The following is a 26346-nucleotide window of genomic DNA, read 5'->3' as shown; positions in this document are numbered from 1 at the left end:
AACATGTAATACGACATATTCATTACAGCACATCATGGGTATTAAATTATGTTTTAATGAATGGAATGGTGGTTTACTGTATGAAGTAAACCAACCACATATTGGGAGTTTGGGTGTTTCATGCCCACCCATACATATTGGTAGCTTATTTGAGGCATTTTTTAAAATCTCTAATGGCTTAAAAGCTTTTAAACCTTAAGTGCACACCATTCTGACAAATTACAACAACGTGCTCAATAATATCCTTTTAAGATGGACGATTAACTTATCTTATTAGATCTGAAGTGTGCTCTCTATAGTCAGGAGACATCTAAAGTTCAGTACCATGGAAACCACATCTTCATAAAATGTGTCTCCTTGTTCATTTTAAGGGGTTTGTGTTTGTTCTCTATGACTCAGAGTTATTCCTCTCTGTCATGTAATTAAAACATCTTGCTGCTGTGGATTCCCTTCTATGGAGCACAGAATGAAAACAGTGGGAGTTCTCTGAGGGATAGAATTTTTTTTTCCTCGGCTGCTTGACTCCAAACTCATCCATTGTGAGGCTGCCACCTGATTTACCAAAGTAAACACTTTATTTGCTTGACTTTCTTATGACTGTCACAGAGGACGTAGAATATATATATCACTTGAGTGGTTATTTGCACTCTAACATTGCAACAGTAAACAGAGAAATCTTAAAGAGGTACTTCAGGATTTTGGCAATGATGCCCTCTATCTACTTCCCCATAGTCAGATGAACTCATGGATACCAATTGTCTGTCTCTGTGTCCAGTATGAAGGAAGTTACAGAGGTAGTTTTGCAAGCCAATGCTAACTAGCAATAGCGCAATGACTGGAAGTGTCTGGGTATCTGCTGCCAAAATCCCAAAGTATCCCTTTAATATTCACTAACTTCAGAATCTTGCACAGCAAGTGTGCCTAGTGGAAGAATACGCCTTGGGAAATAATATATATCATATATGCAATTTAGCAGACGCTTTTATCCAAAACGACTTACAGTCATGCGTGCATACATTTTACATATGGGTGTCCCAGGAATCAAACCCACTATCCTGGCATTGCAAGCGCCATGCTATACCAACTGAGCTACAGAGGACCATAAACTATCATACAGTATTTGATAATACTATCTATACTATACTATACTATACTATACCATCATACTAGTATACAAACTATCATAGAAGTTATTCCAACACACCATTTTATTGCACAGTAGTCTGTTTAAATTGAATGTGTGTTTGAATAGTTTGAGTTAAAATGAAATGCTATATGTCAAAACATTATTGAACAGCCCACTAGCCATTTACCTACATGCATATCATCTGTTCAGCAGCAGTGAGTGGATAATGAACAAATAAAAAAACAAAGCTCATCATTTTCGACTGTCCCCAAGTCCCTATGGCACGGACATATTTTAAAGCTCATTTTAAAAGTCACCAGAGTTTATAGCTCTCTGGAAAATTATTGCTGCTATTTGTCCTTAATTAAGCAAAGGATTTCATTTACTTTGTCGGCATGGGATATTAGTGTGTGGAGTTTTGAAAGGAGGGCTGGAGGGTCTGAGTCCTGGCATCTCTTGCGGCCCTGGGTGGTCACTTGATTGCTTATTAGGTTTGGGAGTGCCCAGAGAATGGAAGATTAGTCGATCAGGAGTAAAGCCAGTTTACTTGACATAGTACATTCATTACCTATACTGTATATCCTATTGTGTACATATCAGGTTATTACTATGCATACTACCTCTTCTAATACGTGTTATTTTTTTAAAATTATTTTTATTATTGATATTGATTATTTTACTGCAATGTTGAGGGAGCTAGCACACAAGCATTAAGCTGCACCTTTTATACCTGCTGTAAACTGTGTACGTGAGGAATAACATCTGATTTGATTTGATTTGAACGCCATAGAGGGATTAGTAGGCATTCAAATCCCAACACCTCCCAAAGTACCAGCCAGCTTAATAGAGGATACCAACACTCAGCAGTCAGCAGAGGAAATTGGTAAACTAGCACTGGATGGCCTATTCTAAGATAACTTTACATGGGTATTAGGCAAGTTCTTCAAGTTGTTGGTCAGTGGTTATAATATCGCTGGATACAGAGGAAAATGGAACAATAGAAAGCGACAATCTTGCCCTTGCATTTTGGGAAGTACAGACCAGTAAAAACCACAGACATTTGAACGTATAATCTCCACAATGTTGTTCCAAGTTGTTTGTTGTCAGCAAGTCCATCATTTCTGAATTGTAGTAATCTTAACTTTTTGGGAACTGTTGAATATGAAGAAGGCTATTGAGGTATTTTAGAGAGAAAAGTTTGATCAGTGATTAGCACTCCACGTGAATAAATTACTCTCTTTACTCTTTGGTCAGTATGATGAAGGGTTTGGTATTGATTGGGGTGACAAGAATACAGGTAGCCCTTTTATGTCTCAGTGAAAGAATTTCCTGAGAATTCCTAATCACCTGGCATGGATGACTGGCTTTTGAATTATTTGAGAGCTTGCTGTCTACAAAGAAAACTCCAAAGGTGCTGTCTAGGCCCTCGGGGCAGAGAAGGTGGATGGTCCTTAGAATACCAAGCCACCTCAGATTGAGCTGACTGAAGAAATCATCCACAGCTCAATGCCCTCTGCACTCAAGATGGTCTCTGCAAAGGGAACTAAAAATAAACATTTTCCCTAAGGTCTCCTCAGGCCAGCATCCTGTCAAAAGTAGACCTATCTTCTCATTCCACTTGTTGTCTGACTGCAGGGAGGGAATGGGGAAGGTATTTTCTATTTAATATAAAAAGATTGAGCTTCCACATTTAGAAGAAAGGAAACTTCAGATTACTCCATATATCTGGCCACAGGCAAGCTATGTCTATCCACAAATGATGCCACAAGGCTGAAGCTGCAGGGCACTGACAGTACAGTATATTAAATAATCTGATTTCCACTCCTCTTCCACTTTTTAGGAATATTGAGGAGGCTTCCCAGATTGACTAGTATATCAACTACCTGATATGCTTGAGTATTTTATTAAGTGTTGCTATAACTTTGATCATCAGAAATGTGGGTCAAAGGATTTAATGGAGAAAATTAAATTGATAAAATACGTAATGATTGTATTACTCCATTATTTATGTCTTTGTTTGTCATGTGAGTCTTTGTAAATAAACAACTTATACCATCAAAATGTATAAAAATCAAAAGCTGAAATGTTATGAGTCAAGAAGTATTCAACTCTTTTGTTATGGCAAGCCTAAATAAGTTAAGAAGTTGCATGCACTCACTTTATGATTTTTGAATGACTACTTCATCTCTGTACCCCACACATACCATAATCTGTAAGGTCCCTCAGTCGAGCAGTGTATTTCAAACACAGATTCATCCACAAAGACCAGGGAGGTTTTCCAATGCCTCGCAAAGAAGGTCACCTGGTGTATCAATACACCCAGTCACTACTAAGATACAAGTGTCCTTCGTAACTCAGTTGCCGGAGAGGAAGGAAAGCATTCAGGGATTTCACCATGAGGCCAATGGTGACTTTAACCCTTGTGTGGTGTTCAGGTCTGTGGGAGCTGTGAAGATCATATAAAATAGCACATTTTCACTGAGTGCACTCTGTGCACCCCCCTACACATTTATATTAGATATGTGTTGTTCAGGTAATAAAAGTGTGGAGAAGTGTGTGTGTAGGTGAAAACAAGTAAATATTAAACAAAAAGGTTTGCTGTGTGCCTTCACTCTGTCTTCCTCCTCCCTGGGCCTGCTGTTTCAACCTAACACCAAGAACCTGTCTGTCTCCCTGCCTGTCTGCTTGTCTGCCTGTCTCCCGCTTTTCTCATACTCTTTACCATTTGTAGTTTGTGAAACAACACAATGTCTTGCGGGAACCTGAATAATGTTATTACAGAACAACAGAAGGCCAGCATCAAAGAGTCGCCTCCTCACTGTTAACGTTGAGACTGGTGCTTTGCGGGTATTATTTAATGAAGCTGCCAGTTGAGGACTTGTGAGGAGTCTGTTTCTCAAACTAGACACTCTAATGTACTTGTCCTCTTGCTCAGATGTGCTCCGGGGCCTCCCATTCCTCTTTCTATTCTGGTTAGAGCCAGTTTGCGCTGTTCTGTGAAGGGAGTACTACACAGCATTGCATGAGATTTTCAGTTTCTTGGCAATTTCTCACATGGAATAGCCTTCATTTCTCAGAACAAGAATAGACTGACGAGTTTCAGAAGAAAGTCCTTTGTTTCTGGCCATTTTGAGCCTGTAATCGAACCCACAAATGCTGATGCTCCAGATACTCAACTAGTATAAGGAAGGCAAGTTTTATTGCTTCTTTAATCAGACCAACGGTTTTCAGCTGTGCTAACATAATTGAAAAAGGGTTTTCTAATGATCAATTAGATTTTTAAAATGATAAACCTGGATTAGCTAACACAACATGCCATTGGAACACAGGAGTGATGGTTGCTGATAATGGGCCTCCGTACGTCTATGTAGATATTCCATTAAAAAAACTGCCGTTTCCACCTACAATACCCATTTACAACATTAACAATGTCTACACTGTATTCCTGATCAATTTGATGTTATTTTAATGGACAAAAATGTTGCTTTTCTTTCAAAAACTAGGACATTTCTAAGTGACCCCAAACATTTGAATGGTAGTGTATATGAATGAGATAGTGAAATTCCTGAACTAAGTGTTTTCATCATTCTTGATTGCAGCTAGTAGCAACAAAAAGAAGCACTGCGATGTGTGTGGACCCAAGAAGGACAGGAAGACACAGTATACATGCATCAAGTGCAAGAAATACATTTGCAACACACAGACAGTAAAACTCTGTCCCTCATGTGGAGTGTAGACCGGGATAATTTGTGCTCAATGGGGCTCATTTATCATTTCTATAAAATACTGTATGTAAAATTTGTCCTTCCAATTTGTTCCATTCAAAGCAATAAACATCAATAGTGATGAAAACCATGTTTTATTTATATTTGTTCAAGATAAACATGATTTATTCGACCCATGGCTTGATTATTTAAAAAAAACGAATAGCGCTTTTAGTGATAAATGTGATCTAGCAGAGGTAAATGGCAAATATTAACCATGTACTGTATGCTGCCTATATTGCTTGTAATTGATATAAGTCAACATCTAAGTATTAAGTATTTTTACATAAATTGATATGGTTGTATTATTTAAAAAACCCAATAATGTTGTGTGTCCATCAGACCCGAGAACATTCGGTGAATAACAAAAACATGAACACCACATAATTAAAACAGTTACAGAGTTTAATGGCTGTGATAGGAGAAAACTGAGGATGGATCAACAACATTGTAGTTACTCCACAATACTAACCTAATTGACAGACTGAAAAGAAGAAAAGCCTGTACAGAATAAAAATATTCCAAAACAAGCATCCTGTTTGCAACTAAAGTCACGAAAGTAATACTGGCAAAAATGTGGCAAAGCAATACATTTTTTGTCCTGAATACAAAGTGTTATGCTTGGGGCAAATCCAATACAACACATTACTGAGTACAATGCTCCATATTTTCAAGCATAGTGTTGGCTACATCATGTTATGGGTATGCTTGTAATCGTTAAGGACTGGGGAGTTTGTCAGGATACAAAATAAACGTAATTGAGCTAAGCACAGGAAAAAATCCTAGAGCAAAACCTGGTTCAGTCTGCTTTCCACCAGACACTGGGAGATTAATTCACCGTCCAGCAGGACAATAACCTAAAACACTTCCCCATACTTTGACTCTATTCAATTAGACAAACTATAGATATACTATACTGAACAAAAATATCAACGCAACATGCAACTATTTCAAAGATTTTACTGAGTTACAGGTTTATATAAGGAAATCAGTCAATTTAGCTAAATAAATTAGGCACTAATCTATGGATTTCACATGACTGGGCTGGAGTGCTGCCATAGGTGGGCCTGGCAGACAGGCCCAGCCAATCAGAATTAGTTTTTCCCCACAGACAGAAATACTCCTCAGCACTTCCTGCCACCCCCCTTAGATGATACTACAGATGAAGAAGCCAGTTGTGGAGGTCCTGGGCTGACGTGGTTACACATGGTCTGCGGTTGTGAGGCCGGTTGGACATACTGCCAAATTCTTTAAAACGACGTTGGTGGCAGCTTATGGTAGAGAAATTAACATTCAATTATCTGCAAATTTGACACAAATAAGCTTTTTCTGCGTATGGAAAATGTCAGGATTTTTTTATTTCAGCTCATGAAACATGGGACCAACACTTTACATGTTGCGTATATATTTTTGTTCAGTACATGTTTGTTTTTGCTTGACCTAATTTCATATTCAGCTGTCTGACAGTGTAATTTTCTGGGGTTATGTGGTTTAATTAACGTATAGGTTACTTTAAAAAAATCCCCCAAAAAATCACCAAAAGCTTTGATCTGATCTAAGTCCGTCATGTGTTTCTTCCACTTCACGATTCATGTATTTATTTTGCAGAGTAAGTGTCAAAATTATCTCTTATTTGGGTGCTACTGTTTCAAGTGAAAGCATGAACTAAACAGAGATTACACAGTGTATATAATACACAGATAAATACAACTTTTGTCTAAGTGTTAACTTTTTTAACCCCTTTTCGTGATATCCAATTGGTAGCTACAGTCTTGTCTCATCGCGGCAACTCCCATACGAACTCAGGAAACGCGAAGGTCGAGAGCCGTGCGTCCTCTGAAACACAACCCAGCCAAGCCGCACTGCTTCTTGACAGAACGCCCGCTTAACCCAGAAGCCAGCCGCACCAATGTGTCAGAGGAAACACCGTACACCTGCCGACCATGTCGACATGCATTGCACCTGGCCTGCCACAGGAGTCACTAGAGCACGATGGGACAAGAACATCCCATTGTGAAGCAGGTAGCCTAGTGGTTAAGAGCATTGGGACAGTAACTGAAAGGTTGCTGGTTTGAATACCCAAGCCGACTAGGTGTAAAATCTTTAGAGATGCCTTTGAGCAAGGTACTTATCCCTAATTGCTCCGGTAAGTTGCTCTGGATAAGAGCGTCAGCTAAATGACTAAAATGTCTATAGCAAGCATGTGGTCTCTAGATGTGATGAAGTAGATCTTAAAAGGGAGGTGATGGGGGGGAAAGGAGTGCTGTATGGGTAGGTTTGGGAATATCTCTAAAGGCCTTTAATCCTGAGCCAAGAACCAGATATAATCAGCTCGTGGCATTGATTTTTCATTGAAACAAAATAACAAACTTCTTCCACAAAAAAATTGTAAAACCCAGTGGGCCTTGTTTCTGTGACAAATTTGCCAGGCCCTTGTTTTTGTTGGTTGTTGAAAAATGAAAGCAATGTAGAGTACAACTGGTGAATAACATTAGCGCCTTTGTAAAGCAGCGATCCTATAGTGTTGTTTATCTTGTTCAGTTTAGAATCGAGTTTAATACATCTCTAATCACACAATTGCTCTGAGGAGTGCATTACAACAACAGATAATCTGATAAATAAAAATAACAATGTCATTTATTTTCATACTAAAGTGCTTCATTTCAAATGATTTCCATGCCTTGTGCCAGCTCAAATTGCTGAAGTTAATTTTTATTATCTTAATCGGTCTATGCATAGCTGATAAGACTTTTAATTTCCTCCACTCTTTCATGAAGAAATCCAGAACTCCACAAGCCAAATCAGGTACTGATAAGAAAACATTAGCTCACAGAGAAGGTTTACACAGGGGATTTGTGTGTTTACTCAGAACGCAATGCAAGTGAGTACACACCCTGGTCTCTGTTTGCAGCAGGTCCATTTCAGACAGGGTCTCTCAAATACAAATACATTAACACCTACATGGCTTTCCTGCAGTTAAATGACCAAAGTGCCCTCTAGTGGCCGCATGGGTGGAATGTTATTAATACTTTTCATAATTTCATTACACAGAAAATCCGGTGTTTCTATGTCATACGGTTTAATATTTCAGTCTTCTGTGATTTATATAAAGGGTAATATTGGGATGCAAACTCAATAGATTACATTTCAACTCTATATCTGACTTTGCACAGGTATCTTCTTTTTCTGGTTAAGACTACCAAGAAACACCGTGTGACCCTGATTTAGCCTACTGCAGTAAAAGGTTACATTTTTTGACCTTTTAGTTATTTAGCAGACTCTTATGCAGAGCGACGTACAGTAAGTGCTTCATCTGATGGTATAGTGCATTCTGAAATTATTCAGACCCCTTGACATTTTCCACATTTCGTTAGCTTACAGCCTTACTCTAAAATTGATTAAATCGTTTTTTTCCCCTCATCAATCCACACACAATACCCGACAATAACAAAGCAAAAACAGTTTTTTATAAATTTTTGCAAATGTATAAAAAAAACAAAAAAAATATCCCATTTACATTATTATTCATACCCTTTACTCAGCACATTGTTGAAGCACCTTTGGCAGTGATTACAGCCTCGAATCTTCTTGGGTATGACGCTACAAGCTTGGCACACCTGTATTTGGGGAGTTACTCCAATTCTTCTTTGCAGATCCTCTCAAGCTCTGTCAGGTTGGTTGGGGAGCATTTCTGCACAGCTATTTTCAGGTCAATCCAGAGATGTTGGATCAGGTTCAAGTCCAGGCTGTGGCTGGGCCACTCCTGTGTTGTCTTGGTTGTGTGCTTAGGGCCGTTGTCCTGTTGGACGGTGAACCTTCGCCCCAGTCTGAGGTCCTGAAGCAGGTTTTCATCAAGGATCTCTCTGTACTTTGCTCCGTTCATCTTTCCCTCGATCCTGACTAGTCTTCCCAGTCCCTGCCGCTGAAAAAACCTCCCCACATCATGATGTTGCCACCACCATACTTCATAGTAGGGATGGTGCCAGGTTTCCTCCAGACGTGACGCTTGGCATTCAGGCCAAAGAGTTTAATCTTGGTTTCATCAGACCAGAGAATCTTGTCTCTCTAGGTCTGAGAGTCCTTTAGGTGCCCTTTGGCAAACTCCAAGGGGGCTGTCAGGTGCCTTTTACTGAGGAGTGGTTTCCGTCTGGCCACTCTACCATAAAGGCCTGATTGGTGGAAGGCGGCAGAGATGGTTGTCCTTCTGGAAGGTTCTCTACGGAGGAGCTCTGGACCTCTGTGAGAGTGACCATCGGGTTCTTGGTCACCTCCCTGACCAAGGCCCTTCTCCCCGATTGCTCAGTTTGGCCTGGCAGCCAACTCTATGAAGAGTCTTGGTGGTTCCAAACTTCTTCCAATTAAGAATGATGGAGGCCACTGTGTTCTTGGGGACCTTCAATGCTGCAGATATTTTTTGTTACCCTTCCCCAGATCTGTGCCTCGACACAATCCTGTCTCTGAGCTCTACTGACAATTCCTTTGACCTCATGACTTGGTTTTTGCTCTGACATGCATTGTCAACGTTGAGACCTTAAATAGACAGGTGTGTGCCTTTCCAAATAATGTCCAATCAATTGAATATACCACAGGTGGACTCGAATCAAGTTGTAGAAACATCTCAAGGATGATCACTGCAAACAGGATGCACCTGAGCTCAATTCCAAGTCTCATAGCAAAGGGTCTGAATACCTCTGTAAATAAAGTATCTGTTTTTTATTTTTAATACATTTGCAAAAATGTATAAAAACCTGTTTTCGCTTTCTCATAATGGGGTATATTGTGTGGAGATTAATCCATTTTACAATAAGGCTGTAACATAACAAAATGTGGAAAAATGGAAGGGATCTGAATACTTTCCGAATTCACTGTAGCTAGGTGCGGCAACCACATATCACAGCTTTAGTAAGTATATTTTTCCTCACCTCTGTCCATTAGGGCTTCCCATCTGATATCTCATTCAGACAAACATCTCATTCAGACTCTGATATCATTCAGACTCTAATATCTCGTTCAGACTCTCTCTGAGTTGTTTTGAGAATTCTATGGAATTAATGGATTATCAATGCAGACGTGGCAGAATGTGATCTAATATTTTTTATATATTATGTTCTTTGGAACTGTCTTCTTTCCGTTTTCACAACTGTCAATTGTGTTTGTATTCAGTAGAAGCTCACTCAACTTAAAATCAGAAATTTGTGTATACATTCTCATCAAAGTTGTCTGTGTTGACACAAAATGTTGTAATATTGATGAGAAATTATACACAAATGTCTGATTTTAAGTTGCGTTAATTCTACTGAATACAAACACAATTCACCTCTGTGTAGCCTTCATTCACACCACTGCAGTATATGGGTTAACACCAGTCAACCACTCTCTTCTGTCAGGAATATGGGTCACTTCCTTATTTCCCAAACGTCACCCTTGCTCAACCATTGGTGACTCATACTTTTTTTGCCTCAGGCATCAATATTACCATCAACCAGTACTTTCAACAACAGTACCCTTTGTAACCTTTAACTAACCACATTTGGACCTGACACTTGACAACCTAGTGTACACCGTACAGGATTTCAAAGTGTTCTGAGATGTATGAGACATTGCATTTATGTTTTTCAAAGCTTAATGAACTAAGACCTTTTGAAATCAAGGGCTTTTACATTACAGCACTAAAGAACCAATGTGTTCCTGAAATATTAAAAAAATATATCCTCTGTAGGTATGTTATAATCTTACGGTAACTTTAGAGGGATATGTAATTAATATATGTATGTACGTAAGTGACATATGAAAATGGATTCAGAATACTAAACTCAATATAGACTCAAATTGAAGGGTGTTTAGGTCAAACTTTCTTGCATGTTATTTACTAGATCTGTCAGTTAAATGCAATGGGTTTTTAATTATTTAAGAACAGCATGACTCTAAGATATTAGCAAAAGTGTAAGATATTAGCTTCCATTAATTTTGTCTCTTAGTTTTAAAGATGCTGTGGGTCAATGGTGTTCAAACTATTTAACTGATTTTGTCAGAATTATAAGCTTAATTAATTCCTTAAAAGGGTAATAAAATTACTCACCAGACATAATACTCACCAGACAGCAAGATTGGTATCTGTTTGGTGATTGTTTGAATAAGGCCACAGTATATTCTTTACTTTTTATGGCTGAATACTTGCTGTTCATTTTTGTTACTATTATTAATAAGCCCATGACTAGATAAATGAAAGTATAACAAAGAGTATGACAATGTGATATTATGTACTTTTTGGAGAGTGGCTCAGACTATGAAGACAGTCATGCCATATTGCAGAGAAATATGTTTTACCAGATGTCAGGAATTTTAGATGTGCCACTGAGCCTGCACAAGAATTGGCACAATCTTGTTTTAACCAGCACTGCACTGTACAGTATGTACTGTGTGTGACAATATTGATCCAATCCTGTTTTATCTCACAATAGAAAGTTAAATATTTGTTCATGTGGGAGGAAATTATGGAAAATAATCTCCCATTAGGATAATCCTCCCACGTTCTGCCAGAAATGCACTTAAAAATGTTTTTAACAATTGTAGGGTATCTTCTTTTATCCTCATTGGGGACACCTTACATGATTCAAACATCAATTGTCCATTATTTTTAAGCTAATATTATTGAAAATAGTAAGAAGTGATACAGAATCAATGTTTATAAGTAGCCTGCAGGCCTGGACAAATTATATTTTCAAAATAAAATGGCAAAGAATATTGAGCTCCTTTTTGTGGGCCTTCAGAAACATTCCACAACATGTGTCTCTTGAGTACTGATTAGGTAATCAACACAGAAATAATAGGTTAAGACAAGAGTCAAGAATTCAGCATAGCACAGTGTAGATTTAACATTTTGGCTATAATTGTAGAGAGGCCGCCCAGCAGACAGAGAGGGGATCGCTTTTAGACTGTGGATCCCACACTGCTTAGCATATATTAGCTCATGACTGTAACAGAGTAAAGGTTCTGTAATTAAGCAGAAGTTAAAGGTCCAACGCAACCATTTATATCAAAACATTTCTGGGTAACAATTAAGTACCTTAATATGATTGTTTTCAATTAAAATAGTAAAGAGCAATTTCTCAAGCAAGAATTTTGCTAAGACTGTCTGGGAGTAGTCTGACTGGGGAGGGGAAAACTGAAAACTAGCTGGTATTGGCAGAGAGGTTTGGAACTCTTTCTCATTTGTCTATTAACTAATTTACGGCCTGATGATGTCACCAAGCAGGCCAAAACTCCATCCCACCCAAACAGGCTGAAATTCAGGCAGTCTTTTCAAATAGCTCTTACAGTCCACTAAAATATAATTTTCTTAATTTCACCATTTCACAGTATTATTCCAACCTCACAGTGTGGAAATATAAAGCACAAGATAATCAAATTTTTGACTGCATTGGACATTCAATGCATTTCACATACTGTATGCCAGCATGTGGTAACTGAATAAGATAACACTGGCTTAGGACTTTGGAGAGGCTGCAACTGTGCATACTACAACCATTTCTGGTACAGTGAGTGGCTTGTTAATGTATGAATTCAGAAGCAAGATAAGAGTATTGAAATAGGAAGTAGACGATAAGTGCTAATACATTCAAACTGCTTTCAGTCATTTATCAAACGTTTGTAGTCTATATTTTAAGTTGATGAATGTCCCCAATTCCTCATATTTTATACAGTATACCCTCTCCATACTATTTATTTGTTGATGAGACACGAATCACTCCAGTAAATAATACTATACAGTATATACCATTAAATGTGTCACAGGCTGTGTTAATAAGCTGTGGGAATTATTTTGACAAAGACAAAGCAAGACAGATTGCATTACGAGTGGAAACAACAACCCTGATACCTGGCAAATAGACTGGCTTTGCAGGTTGGCTTTCCTCATGAGGAATCATATGGATGGACTGTTGTCATGACATTGCCCTGTTGGTGAGGTTTATGACCCCCATAAATACCTTTCCCCCTTTCCTCTCTCTCTACTCTACCGATTTGACCCTTGGAAAGCCCTTTGTTAACATAGAGAGAGTAGGGTGGGGAAAGGAACCATATTTCGGTAATCCAACCAGCTGAAAATATTCATTGGTACTTAAAGAATATGATGTCAGATCAGTTGTCGTCTGAGACATTATTACTGATGATAGGATGACATAAACTGTATCTTGGAACGTCTACACATTCAGGTTATCAGATCCACATGGAATTGTTGTGCAATTTAAATGTTTAAATATGAAACTATTTGAGAAAAGATTAAATGTAATTTTAGCTTCTAAATGAGAGAATTGTTTTTCATAAGTGAACTAGGCTCAACTCAGTGGCCCCACTCAAGTGAACAGACATTGGTTGTGAACTATGAAACACACCCTTCTCTTCCCTACTACAAAAGCCCCTTTCGCATTGTGTTCCCGAGGACGTGAGGACTGCTGTCCATACATTAAAAGGGCTAATATCAACTACAGAACTAAGCCAGCCTCAGCATGAGCTCTGGTTGCAAACGGTTGAACAACAATAACCTAAAGAAATTAGCATGGTGACGTGAGGACTGCTGTCCATATATTAAAAAGGGCAAATTTCAACGTGGAGGTAGTGCTCGACACACCGGAAGGATGAATTTCGACTATACCAGCCAGAATATAGCATGAGCGTATAGTATGGCAACCTGGTATGAACTTTGAACTCTTATTCACTAAAGAAGTGATACCTCCTAGCCGTTGAGTTAGCAGCAGCAGCTGGAAAAGTGGGCTAGGAAAGGACAGACAAGGTATCTATTCTACCACACGATGACGGTACTACAACGTATCCACTTTACCACCAGACATTCTTCCTGCTGGGCAACTCAGCCTTCCATCTTCGACCAATCTATCGAAGAACAGCTCAGAGTAAATATTTCTTGCATTTTCCTTTTCCAAATGGGCGGTTATTTAGAATGCATAAGATTCTGTATTTACGATAGCATAGCTTCACGAGGTCCGATAGCGACCCAAACCTTTTGTTCCTCAGTCTTCCCGCTCACGATCACTGTCCTCGAACTCCCTGTTGTAAATAAGCCAAGGCGCAGCGTGCCAGTAATTCCACATACTTTATTGAAGGAAAACCCGAACAAAACAATAAACAGGTAAAACAGAAAGAAACGTGACGCTCTGGGGCTGCTCAAAGGCAGCTGCACAAAAACAAGACCCCACAACTTAAGGAGGGAAAAAGGGCTGCCTAAGTATGGTTCCCAATCAGAGACAACAATAGACAGCTGCCTCTGATTGGAAACCATACCTGGCCAAAACATAGAAACAAAATACATAGAATGCCCACCCCATATCACACCCTGACCTAACTAAACAGAGAAAAATGGCTCTTTCAGGTCAGGGCGTGACACCCGCGCTTTCATTCAAACCCAACCCCTTTTTCTTTGTGTAACCAGCCGTCATATCGGTTCCGTCCTCCAGGGACGTTTTCTTGTATGACATAATTAGTAATCAATGTATGATCCATCCGGTGTATATGTAATTCTGTGTGATTATTTAGGTATTTAGTAAATAAATAATTAATCCAAAATTTGTATTCCTGATTCAACTTGTTAGCCAGGTTTTGTGAAGATAAGCAAGAATTCTACGACGTTCAGATGAGACTGAATAAGGTGATTATTAATAATTGACTGCTATTGAGGTAAAAGATTACCAGGTCTTTAAGAGTTTATTCGGAAGATAACAGCTCTATAAACATTCTTTCGTGGTGCCCCGACTTTCTAGTTAATTACATTTACATGATTAGTTTAATCAGGTAATATTAATTACAGAGAAATGATTTTATAGAATAGCTTGTCATATCACTTAATCCGGCATAGACACACACTGTTAATTATGAAAGGGTGTCACAACCTGATCTATTTCACCTGTCCTTGTACATGTCTCCACTCCCCTCCAAGTGTCGCCCATCTTCCCTATTATCCCCTGGGTACTTTTACCTGTGTTTTCTGTCTGTCTGTGCGAGTTCGTTTTGTTCCTCAAACCTACCAGCATTTTCCCCCTTGCGCCTGCCTTATCTAGGGATTATAGATGTCACAGTTTGAACATGAAGGACAAAAAAATATACACTCATATAACATTGATTCATTTCATTAAATGTTTCTGCATTGTCTCTGTAAGCACTGTATCAATTTATGGGACACTGTAGTGCCATATGTTTGTTATTCCTTGATAAAGGGCCATGATTCAAGGACTCTATCCAGCTACCCTGCCAGTTCAGGTCTCTGACATCTGGACAGCGTAAGAGACATTAGACCTTTGACATGTATAGATTAACTGAAAATAAATTGGATACACATTTAACTGGAAAACAATATATTTTCAAATTGGCCAAAAGCAGCCTTATACCTTGACAGTGTCCCTGGCCTTAAGTTTCTGGTCATTTCATTTCTAATTCACATTAACTTCTCAAGTTAAAAAGTTGGAGCCATTTGAATGAGTCAGCAGAAAATAGTTCAGTTACAGTTTCAAGGAGGCGTCCCTCTCTTTTTTTATGCAAAGTGCTGCTTCAATCTACTTTTCTATTTTTTACAACGCTTCAGTCTAAAATGTGGACAAGGTGTTAGAGCTGTGCTCACAGAGCGGAGCCAAGTCTTCTTTACACCTGCTGAATATGAAATGTCTATGGTCCCAGGCCACTGAGCCTTGAAGGTTTTTACTCTGACCCATGCTGATCTGTCATGGCCTCTACGGATAAGTGAGCCAATGAGGGTCACTGTTGAGTGAGCTAGGGAGTAAGACATGTTTTACATTTAACATCTCAGTGTATTCACACAAAGCAGAACACAAGTCTATGAGCTCAGAACTAGAGTGCTTTAAGTTCTGCAATGGATTTTGTGACATTTACTTGTGTAACAGTGTTGCTTCCGTCCCTCTCATTGCCCCAACCTGGGCTCAAACCAGGGAACCTCTGAACACATCAACAACTGCCTCTCAAGAAGCACCATTACCTAGCGCTCCACAAAAACAACTACTTCAAAGTCTCAGAGTGAGTGATGTCAGCGATTGAAACACTACTAGCGAGCACAGCCAACTAGCTAGCCATTTCACACCGGTTACACTTGTGTACTTTACATTATTGCAACTTGGAGAGAGACAATCTGAACATAGCCACTGCATTATTGGTTATGGTATCAAATGAAAGATCCACAAAGAAGTATATAGAAATATAAATATGTTGATACAGAACTGAAATGCTTTTTTCAGATGTTACAAATCCTTTTGACTTGTGGAGTTGACAAAAGCAGCTCCCTTAGGGTGGTGGCCCAGATAGGAGGATAATCAGAATCAGTGTAAAGGTGCAAGGAGATTTTCAGCAACAACTAAAAACATGAACTCTAAGAGGCATCTTGGATTTAATTGGATATGTAAGGCACTCTGTCTTGGAGTTTGTCCTTGACTGTCGATATAAAGATCTGTCATTAAAACCACAAACATTCAGCGCTGATTGATCTGAATATCAATGTCGATCTCCCCCTCGTACTGTAAATACCAATACATTCACACAATCTGAGTGAATGTGTTCATACATTTTACTTTTTAGTTGTGTAAACATATAAAACTCTCCACATATTGGAAAGTATCTGGGCTATAAGCATTTAGATATAAAACTGACTGGATGTTATTGACAAACCTAACCAATCTTTACTTGTAAAGGTGTGGAATTGTAGATAAACATCGTATGGCTAGCTCCAAAGCTGGTGTGTGTTAAATATGCACATGTATCTTCAAGCTATTCAACATAACCGGTGTGCACTTTGCTTTAAATCATTCAAATTATTTCTGTCACATAATTTAGCTATTCATGGCATTAGCTCACCTCACACTACAGGCCATCACATATGTCCAAGCCATAATTCTATTGCACAGGTGACAGCCTATTATCATTTGAATGCTCTGCAGCACTTGATTATTGCATCTTGGGCTTTTTTCTAGATGAAATATGATTATGGCTCTAAATGAAGCTGTTGCAATATAAACACCCATGAGGAATAGAATCCCCTATAAGGTACATAACAAATATATGCATCTCAGCACAAATGTAAGCACTATACATACGATGTAGGAGTAAACATCTTCCTAAAGGAAATAGTGAACAAATTTCCATTTTAATGTCATGGGAAATTCCCTTATATACTGAACAAAAATATAAATGCAACATCCAACAGTTTTCAATGATTTTACTGAGTTACAGTTCATATAAGGAAATAAGTCAATTTAAATAAATTCATTAGGCCCTAATCTATGGATTTCACATGACTGGGAATACAGATATGCATCTGTTGGTCACAGAAACCTTAAAAACAAGTAAGGGCGTGGATCAGAAAACCAGTCAGTATCTGGTGTGACCACTATTTTCCTCATGCAGCATGACACATCTCCTTCGCATAGAGTTGATCAGGCTGTTGATTGTGGCCTGTGGAATGTTGCTGGATATTGGCGGGAACTGTCATACATGTCGATCCAGAGCATTCCAAACATTCTCAATGGGTGACATGTCTGGTGAGTATCAAGGCCATGGATGAACTGGGACTTTTCAGCTTCCAGGAATTGTGTACAGATCCTTGCGACATGAGGCTGTGCATTATCATGCTGAAAAATAAGGCGAATGCAGCGGATGAATGGCACGACAATGGGCCTCAGGATCTCGTCATGGTATCTCTGTGCTTTCAAATTGCCATCGATAACATGCAATTATATTTTTTGTCCGTAGCTTATGCCTGCCCATAACTTAAACCCACCACCACGATGGTGCACTCTGTTCACAACTTTGACATCAGCAAACCACTCACCCACACAACGCCATACATGTGGTCTGCGGTTGTGAGGCCAGTTGGATGTACTACCAAATCCTGTAAAACGACTTTGGAGGCGGCTTATGGTAGAGAAATTAACATGAAATTCTTTGGCAACAGCTCTGGTGGACATTCATGCTGTCAGCATGCCAATTGCACACTCCCTCAAAACTTGAGACATCTGTGGCATTGTGTTGTGTGACAAAACTGCAGATTTTACACTGGTCTTTTATTGTCCCCAGCACAAGGTGCACCTGTGTAATGATTATGCTGTTTAATCAGCTTCTTGATTTTCCACACCTGTCAGGTGGATGGATTATCTTGGCAAAGGAAAATGCTCACTGACAGGGATGTAAACACATTTTTGTTTTAGAGAAATAAGCTTTTTGTGCATATTTAAAACGTCTGGGATCTTTTATTTCAGCTCATGAAACATGGGACAAACACTTTACATGTTGTGTTTATGTCTTTGCTCAGTGTAAGATCCTGTTGAGAATGAATCCCATGTGAAAATTGCAGGACTTGAAATAATGATTAATACTTAACATGGTGGAATGGGGCAAAGAATACTGAGTGTTTGACTCTTGTTCAGAGGAATCTGAAACCAACAAAAAAAGATGTGTGATTGTGTACCTAAACTTAACTGCTGCAGCACATCCCACTTTTTCATGCCTCCAAAAATGCACAGATTTACTCACACCACACACCAGTGCATTCACATGCATACAGTGCTAACTGCAAAGCAACATGATGGTTTGTTAAAGGCTTTACCTTTTGGCAGTTTAACATAAGATAAACACTTTGATACAATTTTGTACAATTTTCTTGTTATTTAAAACATGAGCTATATGCATCCTCTGCTGGTTGGTTGTATTCTCTCTTATTTAGTTGTTTTTTAATTCTATTTTGTCTCTGATAATATTTCCATCAAATAATATTCAGATATGTCTTACGGTTGATTTTAAAATATCTTCATGTTGCGCTGTGCAAGAAAGTTAAAGATATCCCTTAATAAGAGACTTGAAAGGAATTATTAAAAGTGGCACAGGGATTTAAATCCTTCCAGTTTGCCAACTTTAGTGCTTTGAAGATGGCATCTTGGTGGTTGCAGTTAGTACTATGGGGAGCAATACCTCCAACAAATCGTAAAGAGGCGTTGGTTGTTCATGGGCACTTTCTCTGTACAATCTAGTACAGCTTGTTTCACACCTGGGTGGCTCCCATGCATTTTCTCAAAGTAATGTGTTCAAAGGTCCTTTGAGGAAAGTTAATATTTTTCCATTGATCTAATATGAGAGACGCCACTTCTAAGATTATTGTTGTTACTCCTCTTGGATTGTAATTGAACACACTTTAAGTGTGTGTCCCCATAGAGCCTTATGACTGAAAGGCTGAATAAAATAGCATATTTGCATGCTACCATAGATCTCTAAAAGATATGTTTCATTGTTTCATAAAACATAGTAGCCCAATTATTTCATATCAAGCTAATTCTTGGCGTAAAGCACTATTCTGAATATTCAAGGCTTGGTTAAATATCAGTTGGACTCTCATCCTACTTGATGGACCATGCTCCATTTGAAGTTTTCACTATATGTTGGAACAGCACCCTGCTGGAGTTGTCCATTATCTGCTGCAGGATTTTGTACTTGTCATTTTTTTAAAATCTTTCCAATAAAGGTCTAAAGAAATATACTTAATTAAATATTAGTGACAATGATTTAATTAAAATAGGATCACTAAGAGGCAATATTGGTTTTTATAATAATATGCTTATTTGTCTTTTTGTCTTTTTGCTCTCAATTAGCTTCCTCAACAGTAAACCAATTTGCAAACATAGCTATTTCTGATTCCTGAGAGCATCTGTGGAGGTAAATACGCTGCTAGGTTATTTATCCATCTCGCACACGGCTGTGCCAATCAAGACAGGCAAATAGATTAGCTACAATTAGTCAAGTGTAATGGCCCATAAATCACAATCTAAGGGCTGCTGGGAAAACCTGCAGGTTGCATAGTTGAATAACATCATATCTCAATCTCAACTGCAATAAACTGAAAATGAAAAAAAACAATGCGACCAAAGGAAATGTTGTTACCATCAATACTATTAACACTCTAGGGGTCCAGCAACACCCTTCATCATAACAATGGTTGTGACACTTTTATCAATGAAATCCTGGCCTATATCAAAATTCTCTAAAATCCCAGACAACATCTGCAGTCAATTTCATTTAGACTCCAATGGTTACATGGAAAATCAATCTTTGTCGGCTTAAATGGAGCCCATTCAGAAAACCAGACAAAACACCCTTATTAAACGCCATTACCCTGATGGATTAGCTATTCATGTTCTGAGTGGCCAGAAGATGTGACATTTTCCTAGAATGCAAAAGTGACAATTCTTCTTCTATGTGGATGAATAAAACACATGTAGAGAGAACACAATATAACGCAATATTGCCAACCTTATTCATGCTGTAACATACAACATACAGTAGCTGTAGTTAATTCTGAGGCAGTGGTTAGTACTAAGATATCAGGAGAAAGTGTTCTGATACAGCCAACTTTAGATAAGTCCATCATTGTTCATTCTTTCTTATAACTCAAAGCAAGAACTAGCGCCCGCTACACACATAAAAGGTATTGTCACAACCAGGAATAAGTGTTGTTGCCAAATGAGACTGATATTGTGTTAGAAAACATTTAGGGAATTGAGTTTTGGTATCCCCTCACAACCCTGTAGCACTAACACAACTCTGAATCACTAGGGATGAAAATGTTCTAGGGGAAAAAAACAAAGAAAAAAAGCATGCTCATCTTTAGAAAGGTTTACGAGCAAAGTGCCATGCTCGTGCATCATTCATAGCCTAGGCCCCAGTGTCTCAAGAGGTCTCATGAAGTTTGCTACAGTGTATGCCATCCTGAGAGCTGTTCCCTACAAGGGGGGCGAGTTGAGACTCCAGTGATATTTAGACTTCATGGAAAATAAATGACATGCAGTATTGTCCTGGCTGGGTCAAAGTGATTTGTGCTGTTTACTTTATAAAACACACTATACAGTTTTGTAATGACCCTAGTTTGATACAGTTGACCTGAACTCCCTTGAAATGCCACAGCTATCAACCACAGGTTTAATAATGTGAATAATGCCAAAATAACATAAATGGGAACCTAAGCAGATAACAACTACAGCATTAGCCACATCTCTCTGCACACAGCTTAAACAGTAACCAATTGAGGTCCTGAAGAGGTGCATGTTAAAGGAAAACTCCACCCAAGAACTATCTTTGGTTTTTTGTTTCATTAGTCCATTGTCGATATAGTCCCAAAATGTTTTGCGTGTCAGCAATCAAGTTTTAAAGATACATTACTTTCAAAATAAAGAAATACTGGCTGTAAAAACAAATACCAAAAGATCGTTTTGGGGTGGAATTGTCCTTTAAGTGAACTCTACTTAGCAGTGTTTATTCATATGAAATATAATATGCAGATTTTCAGACACAGAATGAATTACCCTATAATACAAAAATAACAGTCATTTATATTTTATATTCAGAATTTGTGGCCCATGAGGGAATCAAAGAAACTACTCTGGTGATGCAAGTACAATCCACTGTCAACTTAACCAATGAAATCAATATATAGTAGAGAAACAAGTCAATAGTAAGACAATTGCCATTTTGGTAACACAAATAGGTTTAGTATTTTTAAACCCTATAATACATCAATCCAGCCAGGCTTTTAATTGGAGAAACATGCAATAATAATAGGTCTCACCTTCATAAATTGCTTTAAATCCTTGTGCACTCACAGCAAAATCTGTTGTGAACCAAAGGGCCATTATTGACCCTGTGCTCACAATAGGCGACGGCAACATGAAGCCAGATAACCTGCGAAGAGAGAGAAATGTTACACAACATCTAGTCATTGTTATCAAATATTTAAGTACTTCACATTATTGTTAGTGGCCCCAATTTTGTGCTGTGCTTTTGTCTCAGATTGTAAGTTTTCAGAGAAAGGACGTAAAAGTAAAATGCTTTACACCCAGCAGAAAAGGAAATTACATCAGGCACACAATAACAAGCATGGCAAGGAACAAGAACAGAAGGACCATCGCATTGCTAGACTGCCTCAAGGACTCAGGAACAAAGAACCAGGGTATGCCTTCACTAGGATCTAACACTAACACATTCTGGTGTCAGAGCACATAGATAAGATAGTGTCACATGGACAGAGTGCAGCTCACAGAAACAGTGCAGATGTGACACAGAAATAAACCCAACTGATTTTCCCTGTACGCCTACATCGCTAGTGTCCACATTCAATTATAGATAAAGCTCCCCAAAATGTGTATCGCTGCGTGATGTGCACTCACAACTTTCTATTTCCTAAAGCCAGTTCAGACTGACCAGATTCTACTGCCAAAATGTCAGTCCATTAGGTGTGAATGCTAAACCAGAGTCGGGCAGCATCTTGTTGACCTGTTAATGCACAAGACAATCAGAGCATGAGGCTGCCAATGATAAGTAAAGTGAATGTTCTGCAGCTAATGTCGATATTTTCTAATGTAGCTAAATTCTAACAATCAAAAAACTGTTACTGAACAGAGTACCAAACAAATGCATAATATTTACAGGATAATAAAGGCATTATTGTTAATTTGTTACAATAGTGTTTATGTACAAACACCTAGTAACCAATATTATTAATATTAATATCAATATTTTGCCGTTAAACTAGCTAACTAGTTAGCCTATAATCTTGTTTCAACTTATCAAGCCAAGAGTTATAAAGTCTGTAAAAAAATGTGGTAATAAAGCACTGATCCATTAGGTCTATCCAATAATAATTTCAAAGAAGGAGGCTTTTAATCCTTTCTCAATGACACCCTTACTAAAGGCTGATATGAATCATATTAGTCACTGAAATCAAACGCTTACTATAGCTATTTCCTACACTCTTAGAAAATAGGATAACAGTTTTTGGTTCCAGGTAGAACTATTTTGAGTTCCATGTAGAACCATCTGTGGAAAGGGCTCTATGTGGAACTCAAAAGGGTTCTACCTGAAAACAAAAAGGGTTCTTCAACGGTTTCTCCTATGGGGAGATAGCACCTTTTTTTCAAAGAGTGTAGCCACCAATGGTATTCCTATACTGTACTACTACTGGAGCATGTTCCCAGAATTATGTATGCGCTTCTTGTTTGCAGTAGAGTATCTATCTGCCTGGCAGGTCTTTAATCAATCATTCATTTTCCGCTATTGTTATGTCCAGTGATTTTCCCACTTACTTTTGTTCAACAAGCCATTTTGTGTTAATTTAATTTCAAACTTGAGCAGCGCGTGAATCTTTCATTCTGTGTTGGTACAGGAGACAACTGCACTGAATAATTTATTTCTCCCCATCCTCCACACACACACACACACACACACACACACACACCTATTTATATCCAGTGGATGAAGTGGCTTGCTTGGGCACAAAAACAAATAACTGCCGCTGTAATGTTTACCACTAATAGTTTGATTCACTCACCTGTGAGAGATATTGTATTTTTTCCACAACAAAAAAATTGTATACCCTCAGTGTATTATTACTGTTAGCTTCTGTTAGCTCACCAATGGCTGTCCACACACTGGGTATTACCGAGTAAATAGATTGTCAGGATATATGTCATAATCTCTTAAATGCCACGCTAATTAATATACACTACGCAGTGAGCCACCCATTCTTCATGGGCCTGTCACTAATCCAAACGATCTACCTAATCCAGGCACAGGTGTCAACGCAGAAACATGTTTCAAGCATATGCACACGGAGGACAGATGAAAACATGGCCTAAAGAAACAAAGGTGCTAAACTGTTTACACTGAGGATAATTGTGTGGACATTTGAGATGTCCCTGTGAAAACCTCTGGCAATAACATTGGTTTCAGTCAGCTTTCATGCTATTGTATATTAAGGCTATTGTTACCTTATCTATGTATAATCCACAGAAAATATCTGTGTATTCTGCCACCAATATATGTATGTCCTTATATCATATTGACAACACTATTGTAGAAAAGGCCCATGGAGTTGGTGGAAGAATCCTTTAATTTATGGACACCTGCTCAGGTGGGCCAGGGGCGCTTTAATTAGGTCAGGTGAAAATGTCCGACAGGTCTCAACTCATTAAAAGGAGGAAATCGCCATCGCCCGATCTCGCTGCTTTCTCTTCCTTATCTCCGTCTAATCCAGAAGTTCTGTGCGTCCATGAATCCACGTAAATCCACTGAATCTGTTACCTTTCATCTGAACTATCTGTTGCAATCGGGAGAGCGGGCCATCAGTTATTGTTTATAGTTATTACCGCGGAGCGCGGCTTGGAGCGTACTCTTCAAACCTATTATGTAATGTAAATGGTCAATGATCACGGCCCTACAGATCATCACATGCCAATTATGCCATCGATATATGGTTAATATTTAATGAAATTACATGTACATATGAAGACAAACTTGAAAGGGTAAAATATGAAACGTCATTGTTTGCTGAACTGATCCATTCTGATATCAAACTGATGGAGATTATAGATTGAATAACCGATCACTGATTGAATTATTTGTATTAGTCTTCTCATGATTATGATGAATAGTTACGAGCCTAAATGACTCAAGGATGATTCCTATTGACTTCTTATTGAACTGAATTACCTAATTATGTTAATAATGAATGATTGTTATGATTTGATCTTTGTGATTATGAATTTGCTTGGATACATGTTATTCTGTTTCCTTTGTTATGCAGCACAGACTACCCAGTAAATATACCACTTTATGGTTAAAGGAATTCCTGCCTCAGTCTCATCCATTCCTCTGTCACCTGACACATGACCACCTGTTCACCCTCACTGTCAGTCATCCTACCTGTCCAGCTACCCACACAGATTCCACTAATCTTTCAACTATTGCTTAAAATAAAGGGATACAGCCCGAAACAGCTTCAACTTGCCGAAACACCATCTTAAATACACCCTTTGTTCAATGAGAATGGGCTCCTTATCCTTGCTTGACATTGAATTATTGTTTGGTTTAGCTCTCAGTTTCTCTTGGAAAATCACTTGGAAAGTTGTCTAAGAGTCAAAATGTTTGAAATAAGTGGTTTCTCCGTCACCTCAAAGACGAGACCCTTGAGTAAACGCAGCTCTTGTTCACAGATGAAAACTCCTGATTGACAGCTGCACTGACAACAGCTCTGAAAACAGAATTCCTTTTGACACTGCCATGGCTACATCACCATACTTTGGAAGCACACAATTAATTAGATGGTGATTGTTGTTATATTGATAATCCTTGAATAAACACACCGGAACTGAGGACTAGAAGGAAATAATATTCAGGGTATTCTCTTTAGTTTTTCAATCAGTTAAAATGGAGAAGGGGAATAGCGAAAAAATCAGAGTAATGATAATAGCAAGACTAATGCCAGGGTCTGGTCACAGAGACTGTATTAGTGGTTAGTGTTCAACTGTTACTCAATTTCAAATGGAAGAGTGGCAGGTTGCAAACTATGTGAGGGTTTTCTCAGAATCAACAGACTGTTAGATCATGGCATAACAGCACCTCTGCAATTAGAGACAGTTATGAGTGTGAGGACTTCAGATTCATGTTGTCAGCTTTTAGCTCTTGGGGAATAACTTAGCCATCAAGTACAAAAACCAGGTACAACAAATACATTGCTAACATTCACAAAGGGCTAATTGACCTGTCTGAATGGAATTCTTAGAGCCTGGATACTGTACAGCACAGCCAGCTAATGTGTATACATACCATTGTTGACCAATACCATTGTTGGATAGATTGTGTTAATAAATACAACCATCTTTATGGCTAGGATTTGAACTTTGACTTCTAAATCGTCAGTTTGGGACTTTTTGAGTGCATGAATGTTTGCAGTTTGCAAAGAGATGCCTGATTGTTGTTGAAAAATTATATTGTCAGTAAGTTCCCAGACCAGTCAGAGGCTTTTATTAGAGTCCATAACAGAGCTAGGCTGTGGAGTTGTTATGATGCTGCTACTCTTTCAAGGGTGTCAGCACAGTGTGCATTAGCTCAGAGAGAACATGGGACTTAGCTCCATTTCCAATGACTCCAAGGTCTTTGGAGTAACTGTAGGCCTATCTGTTTACTGACAGACGATTCATCCACCTTGACTTCTATCCCTCCCTTTTAACGATCATTTCTATAGTATTTTCAGAAGTATAGCAATAGGTTCTTCACAGATGATGGAGCGTCCTTTTTTTATGAAAACCTTTTTTTGTTATAAACCTATACATAACTTTAAAAGTTTAGGGGTTTTATGTCATCTCTATTGATCACTGTGACAATTCATCTTTAAAGGCAAATTGGTACAGAAGTCCAAAGATCATACATCCTGGCTTTTCTCTATAGGTTCAGATTGTTGAGCTGAATAAAATAGAATTACTAGGAAAAGTAACTAAGTGATCACTTAGTCATAAAGACAATTGTGTCCAATTACTTTCTTAGAACTCCCTCCCTTTTTAAATTGCTTGATCTGGAGCTTAATTGCAATGTACCTCAATGGACTCCAAGCAAAAGAACAACGCTTTG

General features: G+C 38.4%; 1 protein-coding gene across 1 annotated transcript in view; it reads right to left on the bottom strand.

Moving 5' to 3' along the window:
- The window catches only part of LOC106612532 (CUB and sushi domain-containing protein 1), a 556683-nt gene that overhangs the window by 298909 nt on the left and 231428 nt on the right, over positions 1-26346 (bottom strand). The window contains exon 3 of the mRNA XM_014213739.2: positions 21512-21624. Within this exon, the coding sequence (XP_014069214.2) occupies positions 21512-21624 (113 nt within the window). The remainder of the gene's footprint in view (positions 1-21511; positions 21625-26346) is intronic.

Source organism: Salmo salar, chromosome ssa01, assembly GCF_905237065.1.
Source record: "Salmo salar chromosome ssa01, Ssal_v3.1, whole genome shotgun sequence".
In the NCBI taxonomy this organism is placed as follows: Eukaryota; Metazoa; Chordata; class Actinopteri; order Salmoniformes; family Salmonidae; genus Salmo; species Salmo salar.
Note: the sequence above shows the minus strand (reverse complement) of the source record. Positions and strands in the feature narration are given on the sequence as shown.